The 23,133-nt window shown below is 42.0% G+C and overlaps 1 protein-coding gene across 7 annotated transcripts in view; it reads left to right on the top strand.

Annotated features, from left to right (window-relative positions):
- Ppp2r2b (protein phosphatase 2 regulatory subunit Bbeta) overlaps positions 1 to 23,133 on the top strand; it is a 433,386-nt gene that overhangs the window by 315,996 nt on the left and 94,257 nt on the right. For all 7 annotated transcript variants that reach the window (XM_047555459.1, XM_047555458.1, XM_047555457.1 and 4 more), the window contains one exon: positions 21,617 to 21,714. In XM_047555459.1, the coding sequence (XP_047411415.1) occupies positions 21,617 to 21,714 (98 nt within the window). The remainder of the gene's footprint in view (positions 1 to 21,616; positions 21,715 to 23,133) is intronic.

Raw genomic sequence — 23,133 nt, 5'->3', positions numbered from 1 at the left:
TCACTCCAGAAAGAGTGAAATACAGTTGGGTACTCAAAGGAAGAATCACCATGGAAACTGTTTTCTTAAGACTCTGTACTCTCCAGGCTCCAGGCATGACTAAGTGAAGAAAGGAGGGCGAACGGAAGAGAAGAAACATCTTGCCCTTTCTGTTGTCACTAAAAATGCTGCAGAGGAATCGCTATGAATTATTGATTGCACGAAGAGAGTGTATATGAATTAGAATTATTAAACTGTTGTCTTGTAAATGAGTGTGTAGGAACACACTGAGAACTTGTTCCTCGGCGTTCTCCTTTCTTAACTGTCAAAATCCTGTTGTGCAATCAAAGAGCTATCCTAAGGTCACAAGTTTGAAGGCAAGCACCAGGGATGATGATGATTAAAGAATTATGTGAGCAAGAACTAGACTAGCATGCCTGGCAACTCCCGGATACACTTGCCTTTGTGTACCATTTCAAGATGATTATGGTTTCAGAATTTTTTCAAAGATATTAAATATGTAAAGATCAGAGGCCAGCTTTTGCCTTTGGGACTGTGTTAATGGGATGTGATGGAATTTCCCCAAGGAATTCCTTATGGATTAAATTCACTCTGTTTGTGTGCACATGGATCTAGCTCACAATGAGTTCACTCTTCTTGCTTTCTACATTTCTACCTTCTCATTCATTTTTATTTAATAACTCTGATAATAATTTCTACCATGTGTTAAGTGTTTCCTGTGAGTCAATGACTCTGCTGGATCATTTGCATGATAATATCAGGAGCTCAGGCTTTTATTTGTGTATGATTATGTTTTGTTTAGCAAAGTGACTCAATAAATGTTAACTAATAGAATATCTGTTTATATGCTTATGTAAATTCCATGACAGCCCCATAAGAAAGTTCCCATTTTACAGATGGGGAAACTGAGTTTAGGTGATGGCAATTTATTGTACTGGGTTGTAAAAGCCAGTGAGTTGCAAAACCTGGATTTAAAACCTTATATGAGCCCTAAGTCCGTGGTCTAAACACCATTGAGTTTTCATTCTAAGCCATGCATGGTGGTGCATATCTGTAATCTCAGCAGCTTGGGAGGCTGAGGCAGGAGGATCACAAGTTCAAAGCCAGCCTTAGCAATTTAGCAAGGCTCTAAGCAACTCAGTGAGACCCTGTCTCTAAATAAAATATTTTAAAAAGAACCAGAGATGTGACTCAGTGACTAAGAGCTCCTGGGTTCAATTCCTAATACCAAGGGGAAAAAAATTCATTCTAGAAGACAAAGACAACCTATCTTTGAAATCTCTGCAAGTTCCTAGCTGCCAAGGGGCTGGGCATCAGTAGGCCCTCAGTACATACACCACAAATATGTATTGGGAGACTACTACTGGGCCAGGCACTTTGCTGAACATAATAATAAAAAACAAGATGAGATATCTGCCTTCAGGGGCTTACTGTCTTCAGGAAATTTTGGCATAGATAAATGAATCAGACAAAATAGTCAAGGGTTCAGAGAAAAGAGAGATTAATGAAATAAGTGGGTTTGCTGAGATTGAGGATGGTTTGTCTTGGGTCCTGCAAGGGAGGAAGGAACTTCTGGGAGGTGAGTGGGAGAGAAACATGAGCAATAGGACTTACACAGCATAATTTTAAGCCCAGAGGTGAGAACAAGACAATCAGGGCATGCGTTTCAGAGAAGTGAGTCTGAACAAGTGAGTTGGTAATTAGCCTGTTGGTGAAGAGCCCTGAACCTGGGTGCAGGGAGGTCTGGATTTGCTGCTGTCCACACAGGCGAGCTTTCAGATTGATTCCTTTATACCAAGGTAGCAACTGCTTGCAGCGAAGAGCCTTCTCTCTGCGCTTCTTCTCAATGCTGCTGTTATGTGTATACCCCGCCTCCCCATTCCCCAGATCAAGGTGCAGGACACTTTTAGGAGTCCATGAGGCTTCTCATGTCCCCTCTTACTCAACTCCTTCCTTCCTCAGAGATTACCAGTATTCTGATGTCTATGCAGATGTTCAAAGGGAAGTGATAAAAAGTGATGTGACATGATGAGAAAGGAAATTCATGACTTCGGGGATGTAGCACAAAGGACAGCTGGGAGATTTCACACAGGAAAGCTAGCCAAGAGGGTGCTATGAGGTTCACTATCCCTCCCTCCTCCACCCCGTCAACTCCCCATTGGGTACCTATTGTGTACCAGACCTGTTCACTGGGGATACAGTGGTAGCCAACGTATATTCTCTCACTGTGAACACCAACAGTTATTTTCCAGTGAAAGAGGAGGAAATAGAAGTTTCACCTAAAACAGGTGCCTAACCCAGAATAGGGAAGTCAAGGAAAGCTTCCTAGAGGAAGAGATTCCAGCCCAAGGAAGGAGGATGGATAGGGGTCAGCCAGACAGACCAAGGGGGAGACTAAGCTAGGGGTGGCTCCAGGATGAGAGGGAGTGTATAGAAAGATCCAGAGACTACAGAGGACTAGTCTGTGTGAAGGCAGTGGCAAGGGAGGAGTGAAAGGAAATAGGAGACTTCTCCAACAAGAGAAATGGCTACACTCAAAAAATTATATCAAAACAGGAACCATTTCAAAACATATTTCTTCAACACCAGCATCTGATCATGGCTACCTGATTGTGCAATAGTCGCATTCATTGTTCAGAAATTTTTAGATGCTCAGTGTTACAGGCTTTTCATTGTAGTTTATATTATGGGCAGTCACCTGGTTGTCAGTCATTTCTCTTTGAACTTGAGCCAGAAAAACCAGTCAGGCAGTGAAATTTCCCGCATCTTGGACTTGCCTCTTGTGGATGAGCTGCTGCTTATTCACTGTACATTCTGTAGTTCCTCTTTTTCTGGAGTGGATTAGGCTGTGCAAAGCAGCCAGGCCACCCGCTCCTCTGACTTGCCCAACCAGTCCTGGTGCAGCTTTAACAAAGCTGTTGAGCTCTCAACACCCTTTTTCTCTTATCTAGCAGCAGGTAAACGCCATAAGCAGAAAGTGGTCTTTGTAGCCATGCAGATCTGAGTTAAGCCCTAGCAGGGTCGCAAGCTCCTCTTATGACTTCAAGGGGTTATTTAATGTTTCTGAGCTTCAGCTTCCTTGTCTAGGAATAATAGGACTCACTGTGTAATGTGTGAATATAAATTTAAAAATGATGCAGTAAAAACCCTAGGTTAGTACCTAATACACAGTAGTCTTCAGTAAATGGTATCTGGAGGGTGGTAACTGAGTGGTTAAGAAGTTAGAAGGCAGGCTCTGCCAGAAACTGGCTTGGGGAACTGTAGGCAAGTCACATAAATTCCTAGAGCATCAGTACTCTCATTTGTAAAAATGGGGGCAATAATAATGACATTTACCTTACAGTTTTATTGTAAGAGTCAAATGAGTTAACGTATGTAAGGTGCTTCATGGAGAGCCTGTGTGTGTGTGTGTGTGTGTGTGTGTGTGTGTGTTTGTGTATGTACACGTGCTTCTTTCCATTCTTTATTAGCAGTGCTCAGACTAACATTAGTAATAATTATAATTTTTTATCTTACCTGGTCATTTTTGTGGGAACAGGAAAGCATCCTGCCCATCCTGCAGGGTTATTGCCAAGAGCAGCTAATGAAGAGGTGCACGTGGCTCGGGGCCAGGCACACAGTGGGCCCCCAATAAATGTTTGTTGAATGAATGAGAGCAAAGTGCTTGTCTCTAAATGTTTTCTGTAAATGTTTCATCTTAATGATCAGTGGGAGCTTCCATATGGAAAGAAGTGCCAAAGAAGTTCACAGGGTGGCAGCCCAGGTTTGGGCCTGGTGGATTCTGATTATGTTGAACAAAATAGATTCAGATCAGTCTATTTGGTGCCATTGAAACTGTGCCAAAGAGCAGCAAAATGTGATTGCACGTTGGAGGAGTGCCAGGATCCAGATTTGCAAATCAAAGCGGACCCTACCTATTTCTAGCACCATCTTTCTCCATATTCAGTGTGGGTTTTCTTACCTCTGAAAGAGCTTCTGGATCTTTCACCAAATCGGGCCCCAGATGTTTGAAAGACTTTTGCAGACAAGGTAATCAATCCATTTGGTGACCAGATGCTGTCTGAAAATGTTCCCGCTACAGCACTGAGAGTTTCTAAATTCATTAGAAACATAAATTAATTAAATCTAATCAACAGTGGGTGATGCAGAAGATTAAACAGTGAAAAACAAATACATTTCCAACTGGGTTGTATTTGAGGTTGAGAAAAGCAGCTCCACTTCAGAGGTGAAAGTCAAATTAACCCTTTGTGTGATGTTGGCAGAAACCTTTGTCTAATCAGAAGCCCAAAGGCTGTGGTTCTTCCCCAACTAAGGTCACCCTAGTGGGGTTCTTGACTTTTCAAGAAATATATTGAGTGTTTCTCTGACTAAGACATAAGTGGTCTTATGTTTCTTATGCATTAATAGTGGTAAATATCTCCATTATATCTCTATCATAAAGGGTATTTGGAGACAGGATCTGTAATGGGCTATGAACTTTGTATAAAGCAATATTTCTCAGTAGCATTCTATAGTCTGATAAACTTGACAACAGTGAAGCATTCTGCTTTACTCTATGCTAAAGTGAGTTGCCCAAGTTCAGGGATATTACTTGTCAATACTAAATCCCTAATACTCAGAACAGTGCTTGGCATAAAGTAGGTTTTTAATAAACATGCTAAATGTATGAATTGTGGTTAAATTTTTTACAGGACTTTTGAATCTGCAATTTGCCCAAATATGCTCTCAATGGAGCGGGGGCGGGGGGGGGTAATGCATGAGCTATTCCCACAAGCGTTTGACATTTTCTTCCAAGGCACCACACCTCAAGAGACTCACAATCTACAAGGTGTATCTTAGCTCAGCTCCAAAGCACTGTTTTGTAGCACCCCTATCCTTCCTTCCATATCTTCTATCCTCAGTCTACCCACAGTGAAACTGAAGAAGATTCAGGGTAAGTTAGTGGTGAATTTTTGTGGTCGACTTGTGAGTGACATGCTGTTCTCTAGGATGTGCTCAGCTGAGTGAGAGGTCAGTCTTCTGCTATGGAATCAGCTCTTCCCTCATCCTGCACTTGTGCTTGCCAGTGCAGAAAGTGACCCAAGTCCATGTGGGTAAAGGTGTTGCTTCCTTGCATGTGACCTTATAGTGATACTGATTTGCAGGGGGTACCAGCCACCAGTCAAGACCAGGAGCTGCTGACTTGGATGTCTACAGAGGCCAAGCACCATAAAAAAAAGATGCATGCATAGAGTTAGGGGGGAAACCCAGGCTGGGGTGGGGGGTGTGCTAGGGAATGATAGGAGATGCAGGAAATTCAAGACCCTGTGTACGTTTATAGGGGGTAGCGCTGCTTCCCAACTGGAACCAGGAATAGCCATGTGGAAATGACCGCCCAATAACATCAATTCTTTATTTTTCTAACAAAACTGAAAAACTGAATTTTTTTTCTAAAAATGAAACTTTATAATTTTTTAAATTTTGGCAGATCGTTCAAAAAATTGGAAAACTTTATGTGGGCTAACATTTCAGTGTTGATAAATAAAACAAGCCCAAATAAAATGACCCTACTGATCAGATGACTTATCCTCTGCAGTTGGACTACTTGGTCCTACCCTGTGGAGCTGGAGAGTCTTTCTGTGATCCAGAGGAATGATTGACTGGGAGGAATAAAACAAATTGTCCTAGTTATTGAGTGTCTACAATGCTCCCGGCATCATGCTGAGCTCCTCACCTTCCTTATCTCATTTAATCCTCTTAATTCCCTTCCCAAGTGATAGCAGTATCATCCCTATTTTGCAGATAAAGATTCAAAGAATTCAAGTGACTTGCCCAAAGACATGTCACTTGTAAATGGCAGAGCTGATGTATCTTTCTAAATTGAATCATTCTGCTAACCATCCACAATACTATTTCTAGGTGAAGTGGTTTTTAACATTTGGTGCTTCTTTGTGTTAGGCACCCCTCCTGCAGAAATTTGTTCATGTCATCCTTGGTATAGTATCATCCCCACTTTACAGATTAGGTAAGTGGAAGCAGATTGAGATTATTTACCCAAGATTAGCCAGCTAGTAAATGTTGAAGCTCTAACTTAAACTGGAGGCGAGAACTGCTATTGATCACCTCTCAAGACCAAGTCCTAGGTTAGGAGTGCGGAAGATGCTCAGTAAATAGTTTTCATTTGGCAGCAAACCTCTTTTTTGGTTGTATATGGGCTTAGGCTGCTGAGCCTGAAGGTGTGGTCGGTGCCTCTGGGTAGCTGTAGTTTCAGTGTTGTTCCATGAGGCTCACTAGCAGCTGTCACTCAGGCAGCCTTCATGTGTCACTTCGCTAACACCAGGCATGCAGAGCAAAGACAGGCCCTCAAAGCTGGCTCAGCCACTAATGTACTGTCTAATCCAGAAATCCTTTCTCAGCAACCTGGCAATCCAACTCAAACTGCATGTGTGACTGAAATAGTTCACTGGGTCAGACTTCTTGGCATGGAAAGATCTTCCCACCCAGCTCTCTGGTGTTCCATTGCCTTTCTTCTTGAAAGTTGAAAGGGCAGAGACTATTTTAGACAAGGGCTAGAATTTCAGAAGGGGGTGTGTACATATAGAATGCATGTGTTTTCATGTAGATGATTAGGTAAGAGTAGATCTTAGTAAAGAGAAAGGGGCAAATGTATTCAATTATTTTTAAAATTTTCATTATCCCATAGGTCTGCTACACCCAGTTTGTGTAAGAAAATATTAGAGGATATAAACTCAAATGATCAGGCAACAACTATTAATACTCTAAGAATACATACTTTCATTGAACATGGATTATGCATTTCCTAAGTGTCATATATTGGCCTAGGGGCCAGGAACACCATGGCAAAATATCAGCTATGATGCCTGCCCTGGTTAATACAGTCTTACCAGGGAGACAGACAGGAACAATAAACACCCAAACAAATATAAAATGATATTCCAGTGGGCGCTTTGAAGAGAAAGAATAGGCCAGGCACAGTGGCTCATGCCTATAACCCCAGCAACTCAGGAAGCTAAAGCAGGAGGATCAAAGTTAGAAGCCAGCTCTGGGCAACTAAGTGAGACCCTGTCTCAAAATAAAAAATTAAAAGGATCGGGATATAGCTCAGTGGTTAAGCACCCCTGGGCTCAATCCCCAGTACCAAAAATATAAATAAAAATAAAGGAAAGTATAGGGTACGATAAAGGGCAAGAGAGACTTTGAAATGTGCTCGCAGGAAAGGACTCTCTTGGGGAGGTGCTGTTTAAACTGAAATTTCTAAAAATGAAGAGATGGTAGCAAAGGAAAAGAGGAAGGAGGTAGGTTAGGGAGCAGGAGAGCAGCATGTTTTAAGACCCCAGAAGTGAGGGAAAGCAGGCTATTCATGAGACCCTGAAAGCAAAAGCGGAGCTGGGACATAGGGAAGAAGAGGGCAAAGGGACAGTTTCAGATGGGCCCTGAGAGGTAGGACAGGGCCATCTGGCACAGTTTCCTCAGTGCTAAACCTAAAGGTTGTATTACCAGAAAGCTTCCTCGGGATGGCTTCTGGTACATCTTATTATTGATTTAAGTTCAGTTGAAGATAATAGATATATTTGAGATTGTGGCTAGTGTTGAATCTATATATCTTTAGTGTTTAATCTTTTGATTCCTTCTCTTGTGTAATACTGACATTCTTTCTTTCCAAAAATTTTCAGAAAATAATGTATCATAATCAAGGCTAAGAATCTGCTCTGTTGCATCTCAGGGGAAAAGGAACTCTGTAGCATTTAATAGGTATTGGTTTTGTAAAGCCCTAAGCTTTTCCATATTCTTCAAAGGCAATAACTTGGGCTGTTGGCCTCAGTGCTTGAAATGTTCCCCCAAAAATAGAGTCCTTAGAGATATGGAAATATGATCTGATTTCCATTCCTCTCTCTCATCTACTTTACTTGGAGGCAGTGCTTCTAAAAATGGACCTGATACTTGATTTCTCAAGAACTGGTTTTATTTCAGAGGTGTCCCAGGCTGTGAACCTTTACAAATAATAAGCTGAAGGCAAAAATGGAGCACATATGACTTTAAGTTTAGGGAAGAATTCTCATGTGCATTACCTGGGCCAATATCAGTTGTCCCTATGAGAATACTAAATCTCTAGCTGTGGACCATTTATGTCATGTTTGCAATGCACAGCACGGGATCCTGGGCACTAGGAGAGTTGCAGTCCACTGAAAATAAATATGACTCTGTCTTCAGGGAACTTACAATCTAGTTAAGGAGACAACATATGCTCTCAGTATATTCAAGCCATCTATCAACTTTGGTACCACAGTCCAGTAAGAATGAGTCATGCTCAATAAGAAGATGCCAGCCAGATTGGTGAAATTTTAAGTGGAAACTGACCTTACTTGGATTCTAGAAGAGACAAATTTTCAACTGGATCTTGGAAGGGAGGGAAAATAGGATAATTCTCAGAGAATAAGTTTCAGATTGAGGAATTGCATAGGTGAAGGTCTGAGAGTAGAGGACTGCTGAATAATCTCAGAACCCACTGGAATTCTAGAGGTCTCCTGAGAATAGGATATAGAATTTTACACACACACACACACACACACACACACACACATATCTTTGTGGGGAGAGGATTTATAGATCCTCACAGAGTTCCATGATTTCCCTAAAAAGGTCAAGAGCTGCAGTAAATCTTATCATTGGAGAAGGGTTTAAGTTTTGCACTCTTGTATTCATCAGACGTCAACTATGCATATTAGGCTCAAATGAGTAAAGTAGGAACCCAGCCCTTAGTGAAATACATTTTAATAAGCAAAACAGAACCAGAGCACATGTGAATGGGAATGTCATGGAAAGCATATGAAGAAATAGATACATTTGAGATTGTGGCTGGTGTTGAATCTATATCTTTAGTGTGGTAGGAATGGTGAGAAGGAAGGAGTGTTTTCTAATTAGGGAGCTTATGGAAAGCGACATGAAATAGGTGGCATTCCAACTAGCCTGAAGAAGAAATGACTTTATTTTTTCATTCACCCCGTCAACAGGTTTTTTTTTTGTTTTGTTTTGTTTTGTTTTTTCAAATTTACTGGGTGCCAGTTCCTACACTGGGTCTCCAGATTATAGCAGTGAATCATACCTGTCCTGGAGGGACATACTATCCAGGAGAAGTGCCACAGCCCTCTCATCTCTCAGCCTCGACCATTAATTAGGGAGATACCGGATGAGCAGGAGTGATGGGGGATGAAGAAAAGACAAACAGACACACAGAGAGAGGAAAAGGTGGAACCAGCTGGGCAGACAAGCTCTGATGGAGTTTGACTGACCCAGAGCTAGTTTAGCACCTTTATTATATAGGTTTCGTCAAAAGGTTGTTTGTGGAGAAGTTTCAGCAAAGCAGGCAACAATCTGAAGGACGCAGGACTGGTGAGACATTAGGCTCATCTTGTTTTGCTTAGAATCTTCTCTCCCTGGGAACTGGTGTCTGAACACAAGGCCTCAACTGATAACTCTGAGCCTTTGCACAGTTGTCTTGGACCAGTGTCACCATAGCAAGCGGGCCATCTCAGCCTGCACTTTTGCACTGGTAGTTCCCAGCGCAAACACAGCCACTAAAGAGACAGAAATACTGTGATTCAAATTACCACTCTCTACAGAGAAGGGGATGTCAACAGGCACAAGTAGTGGAAAGAATATCCCAGGCAAATGAAATGGCACAGTGGTCAATGTAGATCATGTTTACCTAGGGAGTTTGAAGTTAAATTTTGCTAAATTATCAGGCTGGTGACAAGGATGAGAAATTACAGTGGAGTCCAGAAGATACACTCTGCTAAGAAGTAAAACCCACAGCTATGAGCTAAAGATTAAGAAAGGGTTTGTTGTTGTTATTGTTGTTGTTGTTTTGTTTTTTTGTTTTTTTTAAAGAAAGGATATTATAGACAAAAGAGTAGGGAAAAGAATCACTGTGTGAAAAGGTAGAGGGAAAAGATGTAGGACTCAAGAGGCCAGTTCAGAGAGGGGGTTTGGGAACCAGAGTAGGGTTCAAACCTTAGCTCCCTTAACTATTCATCTTCCAAACTTTTGGGTTATTTTATCCCCTTAAGCTACTGTTTGCCCTTCTGAAAACGGCTGGAAGATACTAAACTCTTGGAGTTTGAGTGACAGCTCAATGACATAATGTAAAACACAAAGCACAGTTTCTGGACAAAGCAGGAATTCCATAGATGCAGAGGATGATACAGATTTGGGGTCTGGTACTGTACCTGGCATGCCATAAGCCAACTGGGTAAATGGTAATCTCAAAGACTCCTTTTCTAAATTGTGCAATACCAGTGTTATTCTGAGACTGAAATCTCTCAAAGCCAAGTCAATAGCTAGCTCATTTCAGTATGTTGTCTTCATAATAGATGCAATCCTTTCCCCGTAATCATACCAGAGTAAAAGAATGTGCGGCTAGAAAAGTTTTCCATTAAAGACTGACTTCCTGGAAGGGAGGTCTACAAATCATTTGGAAAGTTCCTGGCACCATCGCCTGGGTCTGGTCATTTGCAAAGTGCCTATAAATCTCTTGCAGGTCAAGGATGAGTGCGTTTTTCTTTCCTTTTCTTTTCTTCTGACAGACTTGTTTCTATAGAATATTAGGAAGAGCAGTGAAAGCTCAAGAAAGGCCAGGAGGAGGTCAGGCTCCCCATGTGGAAGTGATCTTGTGTAATTTCTTGTCACTTTAGAGAGTACACAGGTGAGCAGCCTTCTGCTTGGTAGGCAGGTAACAGGGGACTGAAAGAACTGGGTCCTTCTACACTCAGCTTGAAAAGAGGAGAGGGAGAGGAAGAAGAGGAAAAGACACAAGAGGCTTTTCATTCCTAGCAGACACATGCATCTATGAAATGTTGACGTGTGGGAGAAATTCTTACAATACAAAATGTTTTGAGAATCTTGTTAAACCTTATGTGAAGATAGGGTTTCAATAACATTCTCGTTACTATCCATCTTTTGCTCTGGGTAGAAATGGAACATGTAGGGATTTTTTTCAACTATCAGTGGTGACCAATCCTTGTTACTGGCTAGGTCATTTATACATTCATTTCTGTATTCAGTCAGCAGTTCTACCAATTCCATCCTGTTACTTCTTCACTGTTTATTTTCCCCTAGCTGTTGCAGTGTTCTCATGGACATATCAACACACCGTTATTTCTATAATATCATTAAAAACTCCCTCAGCATCTTCCACCATATTTCTTTTCCTTTGGGGATGGGGGCCGTGCTGGGGTTTGAAGCTAGGACCTCATGCATGCTAGGCAAGCACTCTACCACTGAGCTATAGCCTCTCCCCCAACCTTATTTGCTACCTTTTACAGCAAAACTCCTTGAAAGAGTTGTTTATAGTCACTAACCACTTCTGTCCTCCCATTCTCTCTGAAATGCACTCCAATTAGATTTCACATCCACAGTCCCACAGAAACTGTACTTGTCAAAGTTAACAGTAACCTCACAGCGTTGAATTCAGAGGTGGAGTCCAACCTTTGACCTTGCCCATCAGCAGTGATCAAATGATCCATCACTTCTCTGCATTTCACTTGGCATCCAGGATGCAAAGGTTTCTCCATGACCTACTATCTCACTGGATATTCTTCCTGGTTTTTTTTCTTTTCCTGGTTTCTTTTCTCCAAACTTTTAAAAGTTGAATACTCCAGGGTTCAGCTCTTGCTTCTTCTCTCTTCTGTGAATACATGCATGCCCTGAGAATCTCATTCAGTCTCATGGTTTTAAGTACCATCTGAACACTAATAGGTCCCAAGTTCATATCAGCAATTCAGCCCCTTGTCCTAAACTCTAGATTTCTATTTCCAAATATCTAATCAACTTCTCTACTTATAAACCTATTTCATATGCATAAAACTGAATATCTGGTCATCTCCCCCCAAAGGCCTGTTTTACCCACAAAATTCCCCAGTGTCTCTGATAGCAACTCCAATGTGCCAGTGTGCTAAGGGCAAAAACCTTGGAATCATCCATAATTCCTCTTTTCTTCATACCCTATAATCAGTCCATCAACAAATTTTGACAGGTTGCTCCTCGACATATATCCAAAATCGGACGTATCTCTACTTCCATGGCTGACACCTTGTTCTGGCTGCTGTCATCTTTCACCTGGAACTTCCCAACACACTCCCTGATTCCACCCCAGTCCTCTACTGTCTGTTCTCAACATCATAGCCAAATTGATTTTTGTGAAACAGCATCACTCCTCTATTCAATAGTCTCCCAAAACCTTCCATTTCACTTTTTCTTTATTGCAGGAAAATGTGCATAACAAAAAAATTATTATTTTAAACATTTTTAGGTGTACAGTTTGGTGACATTAGGTACATTCAAATTATTGTACCATTTCACTTGTTATAAAAGTGCTTGCTGTGGTCCAAAGACTCTGCATGACCCAAAACTCTCATCTCTCCTGCCTTGGTTCCCCTTGAAGGGCCATCTCTAGCAGCGTCCTCACACACTTGCTTCCCCCTCAGTCTTCCCACTGTCCCTTCTTTCTGGAATGCTGTTCCTACAGATAACTTCACATTGAACCTTACCTTCTTCAAGTCTGCTTGGTGAGGTATGTCAAGACCCCCCTCCTTAAATTATAGCCTCCCTCCAAACTCTAGCACTGTTAATCTCCGTCACTCTGCTGTATTTGTACAATCAGATTATGTGTACTGATCATGCCTTTTTAAAATTAATTCTTTTTAGTTATACATGACCCTATAGTATATTTTGACATATCTTACATACTTGATAACTTCCCATTCTTGTGGTTGTACATATGTGGAGTTACACTGGTCATGTATTCATATGTGAACATAAGAAAGTTATGTCTGATCATTCTACTGTCTTTCCTTTTCCCATCCCTGCCTTTCCTTCATTCCCCTTTGTCTAATCCACTGACTTCTATTCTTCCCCCTCCCCCACTGTGTGTTAGCTTCCACATATCAGAGAGAACATTCAGCCTTTGGTTTTTTGGGGCATTGGCTTATTTCAGTAGCACGAAAGTCTCCAGTTCCATCCATTTACTGGCAAATGCCTTTTCTATGCAATTAGAATATAAGTTCCATGTGGACAGATACTTTATTAATTGATAGATTTTCAATACCTGTAGTCGCAGTGACACATATTAGTGTGCCGGTGAATATCTGTTGAGTAAATAAATGGATTAATGAACAAATCTGTCAATGTTGAGTCTTTGCCGATTTTCCTACACTTAATATTCCTCATCAGTGTCTAAACTGCATGAACTGCATTTGACTCCCCATTAAGTCAAATATAATGGATTTTCTAAGTATCCAGTTGTCTGTGGATAGTAAAAATATGTTTAAAAAAAAGTAGGTGTGTACTATAGTGTCTTCCTCTTATGAATATTTATTGAAGGTTGGGTCCTGCTGATGATGAAAATCAACACTAGCCTATTCCCTCTTTTACCATTTACCTACTGTGTGTCTGCTATTGCTTCCAGTGTTTTAGAATATATACATAATATCCAAAAGAGAGTAATAGTTTATAATCCTCAAAATACCAAAACTTCCAACCATAAAGAGGAACAGATAGATTAAGCAATTTGTCAAACTTTAATTGGCATATCTGGACTTCACATTTTCCACTCCCTTTGCTAAGACTATTGAAAAATCAGCAGAGCATAATACCTATAAGCAGAAGCATCTTTATTTTTGACATAGAGACCTCATGTTTTTGGAGAAAAACTTCAACTCTTTTCCTACCGTAGCCTTCATTTCTTTAGACCCATCTGGAGTTTAAAAAGAATACAACATGTTTAGTGTTCAATTTGTCTTTCATACAAATACTAGAGATATGCTGAATACAGGGCTATCGCAGGAATATGTTACCTTAAGTTGTGTTGTGACTTCTTACTGTCCTCTAGGTAAAAATTAGGATTCTTATTCTGTGACTCAGAGACCTCCATTATTGGGGTCTTCAAATAACTTCTCCCCCAACAATGTTTTACTACATTCCAGCCTACCACTGAGACTTCCCGGTCCTCTAAACCAAACACTCCTGGGGGCAAGGACCAGTTGTGTTTTCAGGTTTTTGTGGCTTGTTTTTTTAGTAAACCCCGGTGCCCAGTCCGTGATATGCACATGCTAAATGTTTGTTAAACAGTCCTTTCATCTCAGACTTATTTACTCCAAATTCACTCTAACCATCTTATTGTCACCTCTGTGCCTCCCCCAAATAGCACTCTGCCCTAGTGCCCTTTTTTCCACTAACCCATCTGCTTTCTCTTCCTATGATTCATAGGGACCCCTAAGTCCCAGCCAATAAGCCAATACTACAACTTTGGGAATAAAACCCATTCCTTACTGACCTCTATCTGGTTCCAAAGTCACCACTACTATTCCAAGTAAGAACTCCCCTCACCTCACACCTCTTGAGAAAATGTTTTATACATCCCTCCAATATGAATCTTTGGTTCATCAACGGGCTAAGGCAGTCAGCTAGGCACCAAGGGTTCCGTGGAGAACAGAGTCCTCCAGGTTTACAATTTGGAGATGGAGATGGGCAGCTACAATAATTAGAATACCACTGTTGTAAGTGCTAAGGGTGAGAGATGATGACTTAGGAAGGAGGAAGAGGAGTGTCGAGACTGCAGAGTAAAGAGAATCAGCTTGGGCTTGGGAGAGGTCATGCATCCCTAAAGAAGTGGCATTTGAATGCTGTGTCATACAAATCTGGGGGATTTCTACTTCTATCAAGTGTACACCCTGCCTTACCTTAGAGCATCTGCACAGCAAAATTACTGACTGAGATGTGCCCAACAGATGCCCTATTAAACTAAACTGTGTTCAAGTGCCTGCCCAGGTGCTCCTCTTCCCCCACAGATGTGAGACCTTTCTCATTTTGCACCTGAAGTCTCACTGACTTTGGGGTCAGCTCTAGACATCCCATATTGTGCAGATAATAGATCTGAATGATTGACAGAGTTTATATCGCCTGAGCAGTTAATTACTCCTGCTTTCTGAAAGAGTGGGTGACAGATGGTAGACACCTTGGGAGCAGATTCCACTGTAAACCACACAGGCATGTAGAGAAGTCTGGATGGCTATCCATTTCTCCCTGGATTTTTCTAGACATAATTTTTAAGACTCCTTTGCCCTTTGGGCAAGTTTTGTTCCCATCACAGGAAAGAGAGCTCTCTTCTAGGCTTCTATTTGCAGGAACCTTTGAATGAAAGACAATCACCATCAATGCACACGTCCCTAGGTTGCCTCAAACCTGGATAGTGCTGGAGATGTGGTCATCCTGGGGAAGCTGTGTGCATTTTAATGGGAACAGCATGGCATTCATTACTCACCTGCTTCCTACCATCTGGATTTTCACAGCTCAGCAAGCATGGTGGGCTTCCTGCATATTAGCAGCGAGAGCTGGCAACCGAGGAGGGTGTGGTTAGGTCCCTTTGAAGTTGTAATTTTATAAGGAACATCATGAGTAAATTGGAGTGGGCGTTCGAACACAGTCAACTGCTTTCATATTTGAACGGTTGAAAAACAATGCACCATCTCCCCAGCAGGGAAAGGAGGAAATCAACCACAGGTACTGGGAACTGAGCGAGTGGGAAGAGAAATTGGTTGTGTGGTAGAATGGAGAGAAAATGTGCAGGTGAGAGTTTGTACAAGGAGGTTGCTGGGCAAGAGACCATTCCCCCCATTCATCATTCATTAATATTCTTGCCCAAAAATAAGAATGATGAGGGAAACAATGGAACAACATGTCTGCAAGCAGCATTTAGATTCAAATAATGGAAATAGTGACTTAAACCAGGGTCTGTAATTTAACAAGTCCAGACTCTGGCTGTCCTGAGGTGGGTTTTGGTCGTTCAGTGATACCATCAAGGAAATTGCTCTATTTTTCCATTTGTCATACTTGGCCTCTTAGTCTCTTGAGGTCCTCAGTTTTGTCACCTCATGGTCACATGATGGCAGCCATAGTTCCATGAACACGTGTAATAACAAGCAAACAGAAAACAAGGAGTAGTCAGTGCAGCCAGAAGACTTCTCACTTGTTTTCTTGTATTCAGGGAAGGTAAATCTTTCTACAATCTCTGCTTTTCTCTCATCTCCCTAGATAGACTTTTCTTTGTCTTATTGGCCAGATCTGGTTCATGTGGTCACCCCTTGCCACAAGGCAGAGTAAGCAAGCATCTGGGGGTTTTTATTCTCTACAGTGGGACAGTACGGGGCAAGCCAGGAATAAGGCACTGAGCAGGGGTAGTAGGGCTGGGGTGTGGCTCAGTCAGAGCATTTGCCTAGCATGGGTGGGACCTGGGACTCCATCTCCAGCACTGAAAAAAAATAAAAAATAGCAAAAGAAGGGGGTCTCTACACAACACATTACTTGCCATTAATGAGCTTGTTCTACAAGGGCAGACTGACATTTTTACAGTGCCCATTTCCAGCACTTTGCTTATGGTCGCACAGGAGCGAGGATTGAGGTAAGACCTGAGGAAGTGAAGCTGTTGGACCCTCTGCTTGCATTCTTTAACTTCACCACATTGAAGTTAAGGCTGGTGTGCACAGAATTAATTATATCCCAATGAAAGGACAGGGATTCCATTTCCATACCAGATACTGTTCTGGTAACAGAGGAATCAAGTCTGGATCAGACACAAAGTATGTTTACACACAGTAGAGATAGCCAACTTGGGGCTTGTATTAACTCTTTTCTGACCAAATCAAATCACCCCCTCCTGCCCACCTATTATGGTGGGAAATATCTTCTAATGCACTATTTCAGATATAAAGCTTACCAGACAAAATGAATCCTTATGTGGGATTATGCACTGAGAGGAGACCACAGCTCTGTGCAAATGGGAGGAGTCATTCTACTTCCCTCTGGAAGCCTTTGTCCCCTCTTGATTTCATGATCCAGAGTCACCACCACCAATCTAGGTAGAAGCCCCTGTGCAGGATGACAAAGGACACATGCTCCCCTCTCCCTTGCTGCACAATCACCAATTTTTTGTCAGTAGTGTGGACTGCCCAGGGCCTCGCACATGCTAGGCAGGGCTCTAACACGGAGCTACATTCCAGCCCCACACATTGTTACTGCAGAGAGGCACTGTAGCCTAGACCTGACCCCAGATTCTTCTCTACACAAACCTGGCAACTGCCACCATTTCACCACTGCTATCCACCGCAAGCATTTTTTTTTTTTTTCTCTTTCTTTACTGATATTCTTGTCCTAGCTGGAGACACAGAAAACCACCTACAGGTGACCCAGTCATCAGGAATAAAGCCAAGTACTGAGTGGGCAGAAGTAGTCAGCTGATGCAAGTAGGGTAGATGACTTTAAAGTATTATCTGCCAAATGTTTCTTAGATGAAAGATAAAACACTTAATGGGCACTGAAGGCTAAATTGCATTAGCCTTTTACTTCCATCCCCATGATTGATGCTGAGAGGCGGTGCTGGTGACCTGGTCAGTAAGATGTTGCTCCATCCATGGGCTTCGGGTTCCAACCCTCCCTCGGTATAAACGGAGTCGTCATTTCAGCAGAGCAGTCACCCACCCTGGGAGCTGTGCATTACCTAATCACCCAGATGCCCGCCTCCACCCGGTCCTCTGCCATTGCCTAGACTCCGGCCTCACATGGCACTGCAGGAGATGAGGGGGCCAAGAAGGGGTGTCCTCCATCTTCTTTAGCCTCACAATCACACAAAGGCAATTGCTAAGTCAAAATCTATTATTCAGATAAATGGAGACTTTGTGTATGAAATGACTAGTCTGGAACTTTTGTTGGATGCTGGGATTGATTTTTGAAAGGAAAAACTCAATCTTAGCAGTGCCTATTGAACTGGAAATGGGGTTATCAGGCCACCATTTTGTGGAAATTAAATCAGCACAAATAGATGTGGAACAGGGCAAACCTCCTACCACCCAGGGCTTCCTTTGAAAATCACTTTAACTACACTTGACCTCTACCACTGTTGTTGGCTTTTGTTTTTCAGTCAATGTATACTTTATCCACATCTATAGAGCAGAAGAAAAATGTTCAAGGTTATAGTTTCTTGCTCAACAGTTGGATTAAGTGGGGCATTTAATGAAACATTGAGTCGTCATATAAACTTATAATCTCAGTTTGAAAGCTGTATTGAACTTCAAGCATCATATTCTGTGGATCACAAGTTGAGATGAAATTGCCACCTCTAAGGTCACTGCTCACTGTCATTACCACTTCCTGTTTCTGTTCTCTCAAAAGTTCTTTTGTCTCCTGTGACTTATGTTTTGCAATTTATACTGTTCTACCAAATAGCATGTTGCAAACACACAAGTGTGTGTATCAGGAGTCTCTGTACCTTGAAATTGGAATGTGGGTGTGATTCATGGGTTTTGTATCAATTATTAAACAGTCGTAGATGAAGATAGGCAGAGATGGATGGGGCAGTAAAGTATTCCAGGTACACCTACCAGCTTAGCAATGATAAATGAGTTGGGAAACATGAAAGTTCAAAGCAAGTATTAACTCGAGCTGCAACAGCACATGCTCTGAAGGGAGGTAGACTGCAGCTTGATATAAACGACCTTAGATACCAACCAACTGGCTGGGAGGAGTCAAATAAAACTAAGGTCTTTGTAAGAGGGATAAGGATTTTCAGAGTCCATCTGTGCCAATCACCCTTCCCCTTGCAGGATTATTGAGGGAGTCAAAACATGGGAGAACGACACCACCTGAAAGACGAATGGGCTATGTCTTATTGTCTGGGACTGTGTCTAACATCCCATATACAGAGTTCTAATAATACTGGTTGGGGTCAAGGGACTCAGACTTGGACATGAATTCCTACCTTGTTTTGACCCACATGGGCCTTAAAGGGAGAGTGAAGACATTTTCAGGATGTGGACAGAAGGACAACATATTATCATCCTTGGGAAAACAAGTTGTGTTTCCCTAAAAGTGACATTCCTTGCTAAGGGAACCAAGGGCTCATACTGGAAAAAGCTACTTAACTCAATTGATCAGCTTCATCACAACAAAAGGTCCACCCTTTAGTTCCCATTGTGTGCTAGGACCCTGCAGCCCACCCAGACTTCCAGAGTGCTATATTCACGTTGCTGCCCGGTGGAAGGCATACGTCACACATCAGCAGAGCCTTAAAGCTGAGCCCCAAGACAGGAGCATGGCCCTGCTCACCCCAGAGCTGGTCTCCCTGCTCCCCCATCACTCCTGCTACTCTCTCTGGGACTTGCCAGTGTTTGAGCAGTTTGAGGTCCTTGACTCTTCCCTGGGTACTTGACCGAAGCCCCAGAGTGAAAAGAAACAGTCACACCACCTTAGGTTCTACCCAGGTCAGGAGGCTCTATGCCTGACCTTGGTTACTCACTGCGAAGCTGGGAGCCATAACTAATGTGAGAAGCGTACCCAGCACTCAGTGCTTTGCAATCCCAATATTCCAAGGGAACTGCAGACATTAAACAGCCACTTTCTTCCCTCTAAACATGAGAGTAGTGGGTTAAGATGTACAAGTTAAAACAAAGGAAAGTGGTCAGTGTTTCCCCTAAAGGGGCTGGTTCCCCAGCCAAGGGGTTACTCCTCAGCTCAGGGCACTTGTTAAAAAAAATCACCCTTCTAAAGTTCTACCAAGAGCTTTGCAGCCACATAGCTTGTTTTTTTTTTTTTTTATTATTACCATAAAGAAATTTTTTTATTATGAGAGCTAATTCACCAAGAAGACACAACAATAAATCCTTTAAACACGTTTTTCTGTTCATTATGCCCTAAAACAGTCCTCTTCTCTTCACCTGTAAAACTTATTAAGTTTCAGTTTAACAATGATATCTATAGAGTGACCTTCCTCTGCTCACTGTCCTTAAAGCTCCTTCCTCTATGAATCCCTAACATCCCGTACTTGATTCTAACACCATGTAGCTTATTTTGTGTCTTCTTAAACTTGACTCATTTGAGGGATCTTTCTGAGAAAATAGACTCAATATCCAGTGCAGATCATCCTTAGGAATGGGGCAGCCTTTTCTGAATGAAGACTTAGGGCCAGAAGTCTCAAACTGGTGACCCACAAACCATATGCACTTCACAGACAAGATTTTCTTTTATTTTCACAATGCTTAAAATAATAAAAAGAAAAAAAAGGAGTTGTCATTATATAAAATTTAAGAGATTTTGCGTGTAAAATTTTGGATGTCCAGGTTCTTCAAAAAAAATGAGAACATTGACCAACCCATGCAGTAGTTCATGGTCCCAAGTGATTGAAGCCAGGGGCCACTGTGCCTTTTTAGTTTACCTGGATTATTTCATCCATGCTATTTTGTGCCCCTGTAGGGTTTCAGTTTGCTACCTGTGAGTGCAGTCATCTAGGAGGCCAAAAGAAGAATTTACAAATATTTGGTTGCATGCCCAGATTGCAACTGACAGGGCTTTTGCCTTATTATTTTTACTTTTACACAAAGAATGACCCTTTGGAACATTTCTACATATGGAAAAGGACAACTACTCTATGCAAAGGGGGCAATTTTACATTACTTACCTGAATAAATCAGGCATACAAAGAAAATCCTAAAATAAGGATATAGAAGGAAGACTGGAAATTTGAATTATTCAGGGGTGATTGCCTTCGTTTTCCATCTCAGTGTTTCCCCTTTGCTTTCCTTACATACACATTATCTTTAGAATGTTCCTCAGTCAAAGGCCATGGTCACAATTCTCCTGCCCTTTTTTTTTCGTTCCTTTTTTTTTTTTTTTTTTTAATAACTCATTTGCACCCTTGGTAACAATTGTCGGAGCCCTGCAGGGGAATAATTGTGGGGGAATTAACCTCTGACATTTTTCTAAAAATAGCCCTAATAAATCCAATCATAGGTAATTTACCTGTCCTTGTTCCTCCGGGGGTAACCAGCATTGAAGAAAGATCTGGCAGGCTGGCATTCCTTCAGCAATTATCCGTGATCTGAGTTCCTGGCGCCTGTGCCTTTTCTCCGTTTAGAAATATAGAATGCCGTTTGCCCTTTCCCCTCTGACCTGGCAACCTTGTTTTCTCAGCACCCTTCTTCTGGGGTTGGAATGGGGCCGTCCTGGTCCAGTAGGCTGTGCTGGGCTCACATGGGGAGGAGGACGCACGTTAAGCTGAAGCATTTGTGGGCTGCCCGCTCCCAGAGATTTCTTTGAGCTGTGCTCCTCCAGAGCTTCCAGCATCCTAACTCTGCTGCATCTCAGTCCTCAGCCCTAATTCAAATCACCATAATTGAAATCGGTTTGGGGAATTTCTTGGTGTAGAAATGAGGTGGGGGAGCCCCGAGTGGGTGACGGGGCTGTGGTTAGCAGAAATGACCAAAGAAAACTGCCATTTCCCTGAGCCATAAAGAAATTAATTTCTCTTTCCCAAAACAAAGGGTCTAAACAGGCTTCTCCCTTTTGTTCTCTCCAGCTATTCCAAGAGACCACAGTGCAGTGTGGCCATCAAGGAAATTTACTTTCCCAAGTGCCACTTCTAGCAGCACTTAAAATACAGAACAGAAAATCCTTGTAAATTCCGCTGCAGAGTAAAAGCCCTAAGCCTTTAAATGCACAGAAAAGTATGTCTATTATCTATCCTTTCCAAGTAAGTGTGCAGTTACTTAAATTGCCTTTGTCTTCTTCTTTTCAGCTGACATTATCTCTACGGTAGAATTCAACCACACAGGAGAATTACTAGCGACAGGGGACAAGGGGGGTCGGGTTGTAATATTTCAACGAGAGCAGGAGGTAAGTGTCGGTGAATGCAAAATGCCCATTTTCTTCCCTTTTTAAAGGAGGCTTCCTGCTGTTTCTTAATCCTCATGTGTCGCCCTTTACCTTGCTGCTTTGCTCACAAACTTAAAACTGCCAAAAAGTCATTAACATCAACAGTTCCACTCTGACTCACAAAACCACCTTTAAGGGGACTTTCCCCAGGCGGGTGGGCGTGGCCTTACCATTCCAAGCCTGGAGCCAGCATGTTCAGAGACCCTCCATTTTCATCTGACCTGGAAAATTCCTTGGATGCTTTTGGAGCACAACTCCCCTTTTTGTATTGGGGTTTGTCCTGAAGTTCTTGAAATCCAGTCTCCCTTGATTTAAGGTGCTGCTAGAATATTGGGTAGGGGAAAAAAAGTTTTTTTTTGTTTGTTTGTTTGTTTGTTTTCTATTTTGGTTTTTTGTTTTTTGCAAATAAATGTGAACAGAACAAGTTGGGTCAGTGGAGAAGAAAATGACAGCTCAGCCTATCCAAGAAAGTCAAGTCCCTAAAAGTGTCATGTATGGTTGACCTAAGGGTCCCCTGGAGCTGAGTGCTGTGTGAGTACTATTTCAGAGCAAGAGTTCTAACTTCTAGTAAATCTCAAAAAGCCCATTTCTTCTTGAGACTTGGGTTCCACTAGGAATTGTTTCTCTTTTTCATATAAATTGAGTTTTTTTGGTGTCTGCTTCTATTTTGTCAGAATGGAATTATGGCCCAATTTGATTTCCTTGTCCTCCCCTGGCACAGTCTTGGAGCTTCCAGCAGGCTAGTCTGTGTTCTAGTAACTCTCCCATCTGCCACTGCCTGCCTCTGAGATTCATCAGGCACTCTGGAAGCGTGAAGGAGGCCCCATGTAAGAGAAAGGCTTCACCAGAGACTTCCTTAGCAATTTAATGCCTACTTTGTGCCTCAAAGCCATTTGCATTACACCTCCCCTCAAAAAAGGAAAGCCTCATTTAGAGGTGATATATTTGGTAATTGCACATTATTTGCAATTAATTTCTATAAGGGCATCATAATCCCTTGGGGTTCTATATAAATTCAAGTGCTCAGCATTAAATCAGGCACCCAGCCTATTGCACTGGCCCTGGAAACATGAAAATGTGGTTGGCAAGTAGGAACTAATAGCTCTTCGTGACCTGGAATTTTTCCTGCTTTTCCAGAGCTGCCTGGTGCTAATTGGTCTGGCACATACTGTACACACTTGACAGTCTGATTTGGATGGTAGCAAATCAACACTCTTATAAATTTGTTGTTAAGGTGGACTGGCTGTCTGTGCAAGTAAACAGGAGAGAGTAGCAAATATGTCAGCATTGAAAGTCTTTTGAAAAGTGATTTTTAAACCTTCTCCAATTTAAAAAAAAAAAAAATCCAATTAGGTTCACAGTGATGATAAAAGGAACCAG

This window comes from Sciurus carolinensis, chromosome 6, assembly GCF_902686445.1.
Source record: "Sciurus carolinensis chromosome 6, mSciCar1.2, whole genome shotgun sequence".
In the NCBI taxonomy this organism is placed as follows: Eukaryota; Metazoa; Chordata; class Mammalia; order Rodentia; family Sciuridae; genus Sciurus; species Sciurus carolinensis.
Note: the sequence above shows the minus strand (reverse complement) of the source record. Positions and strands in the feature narration are given on the sequence as shown.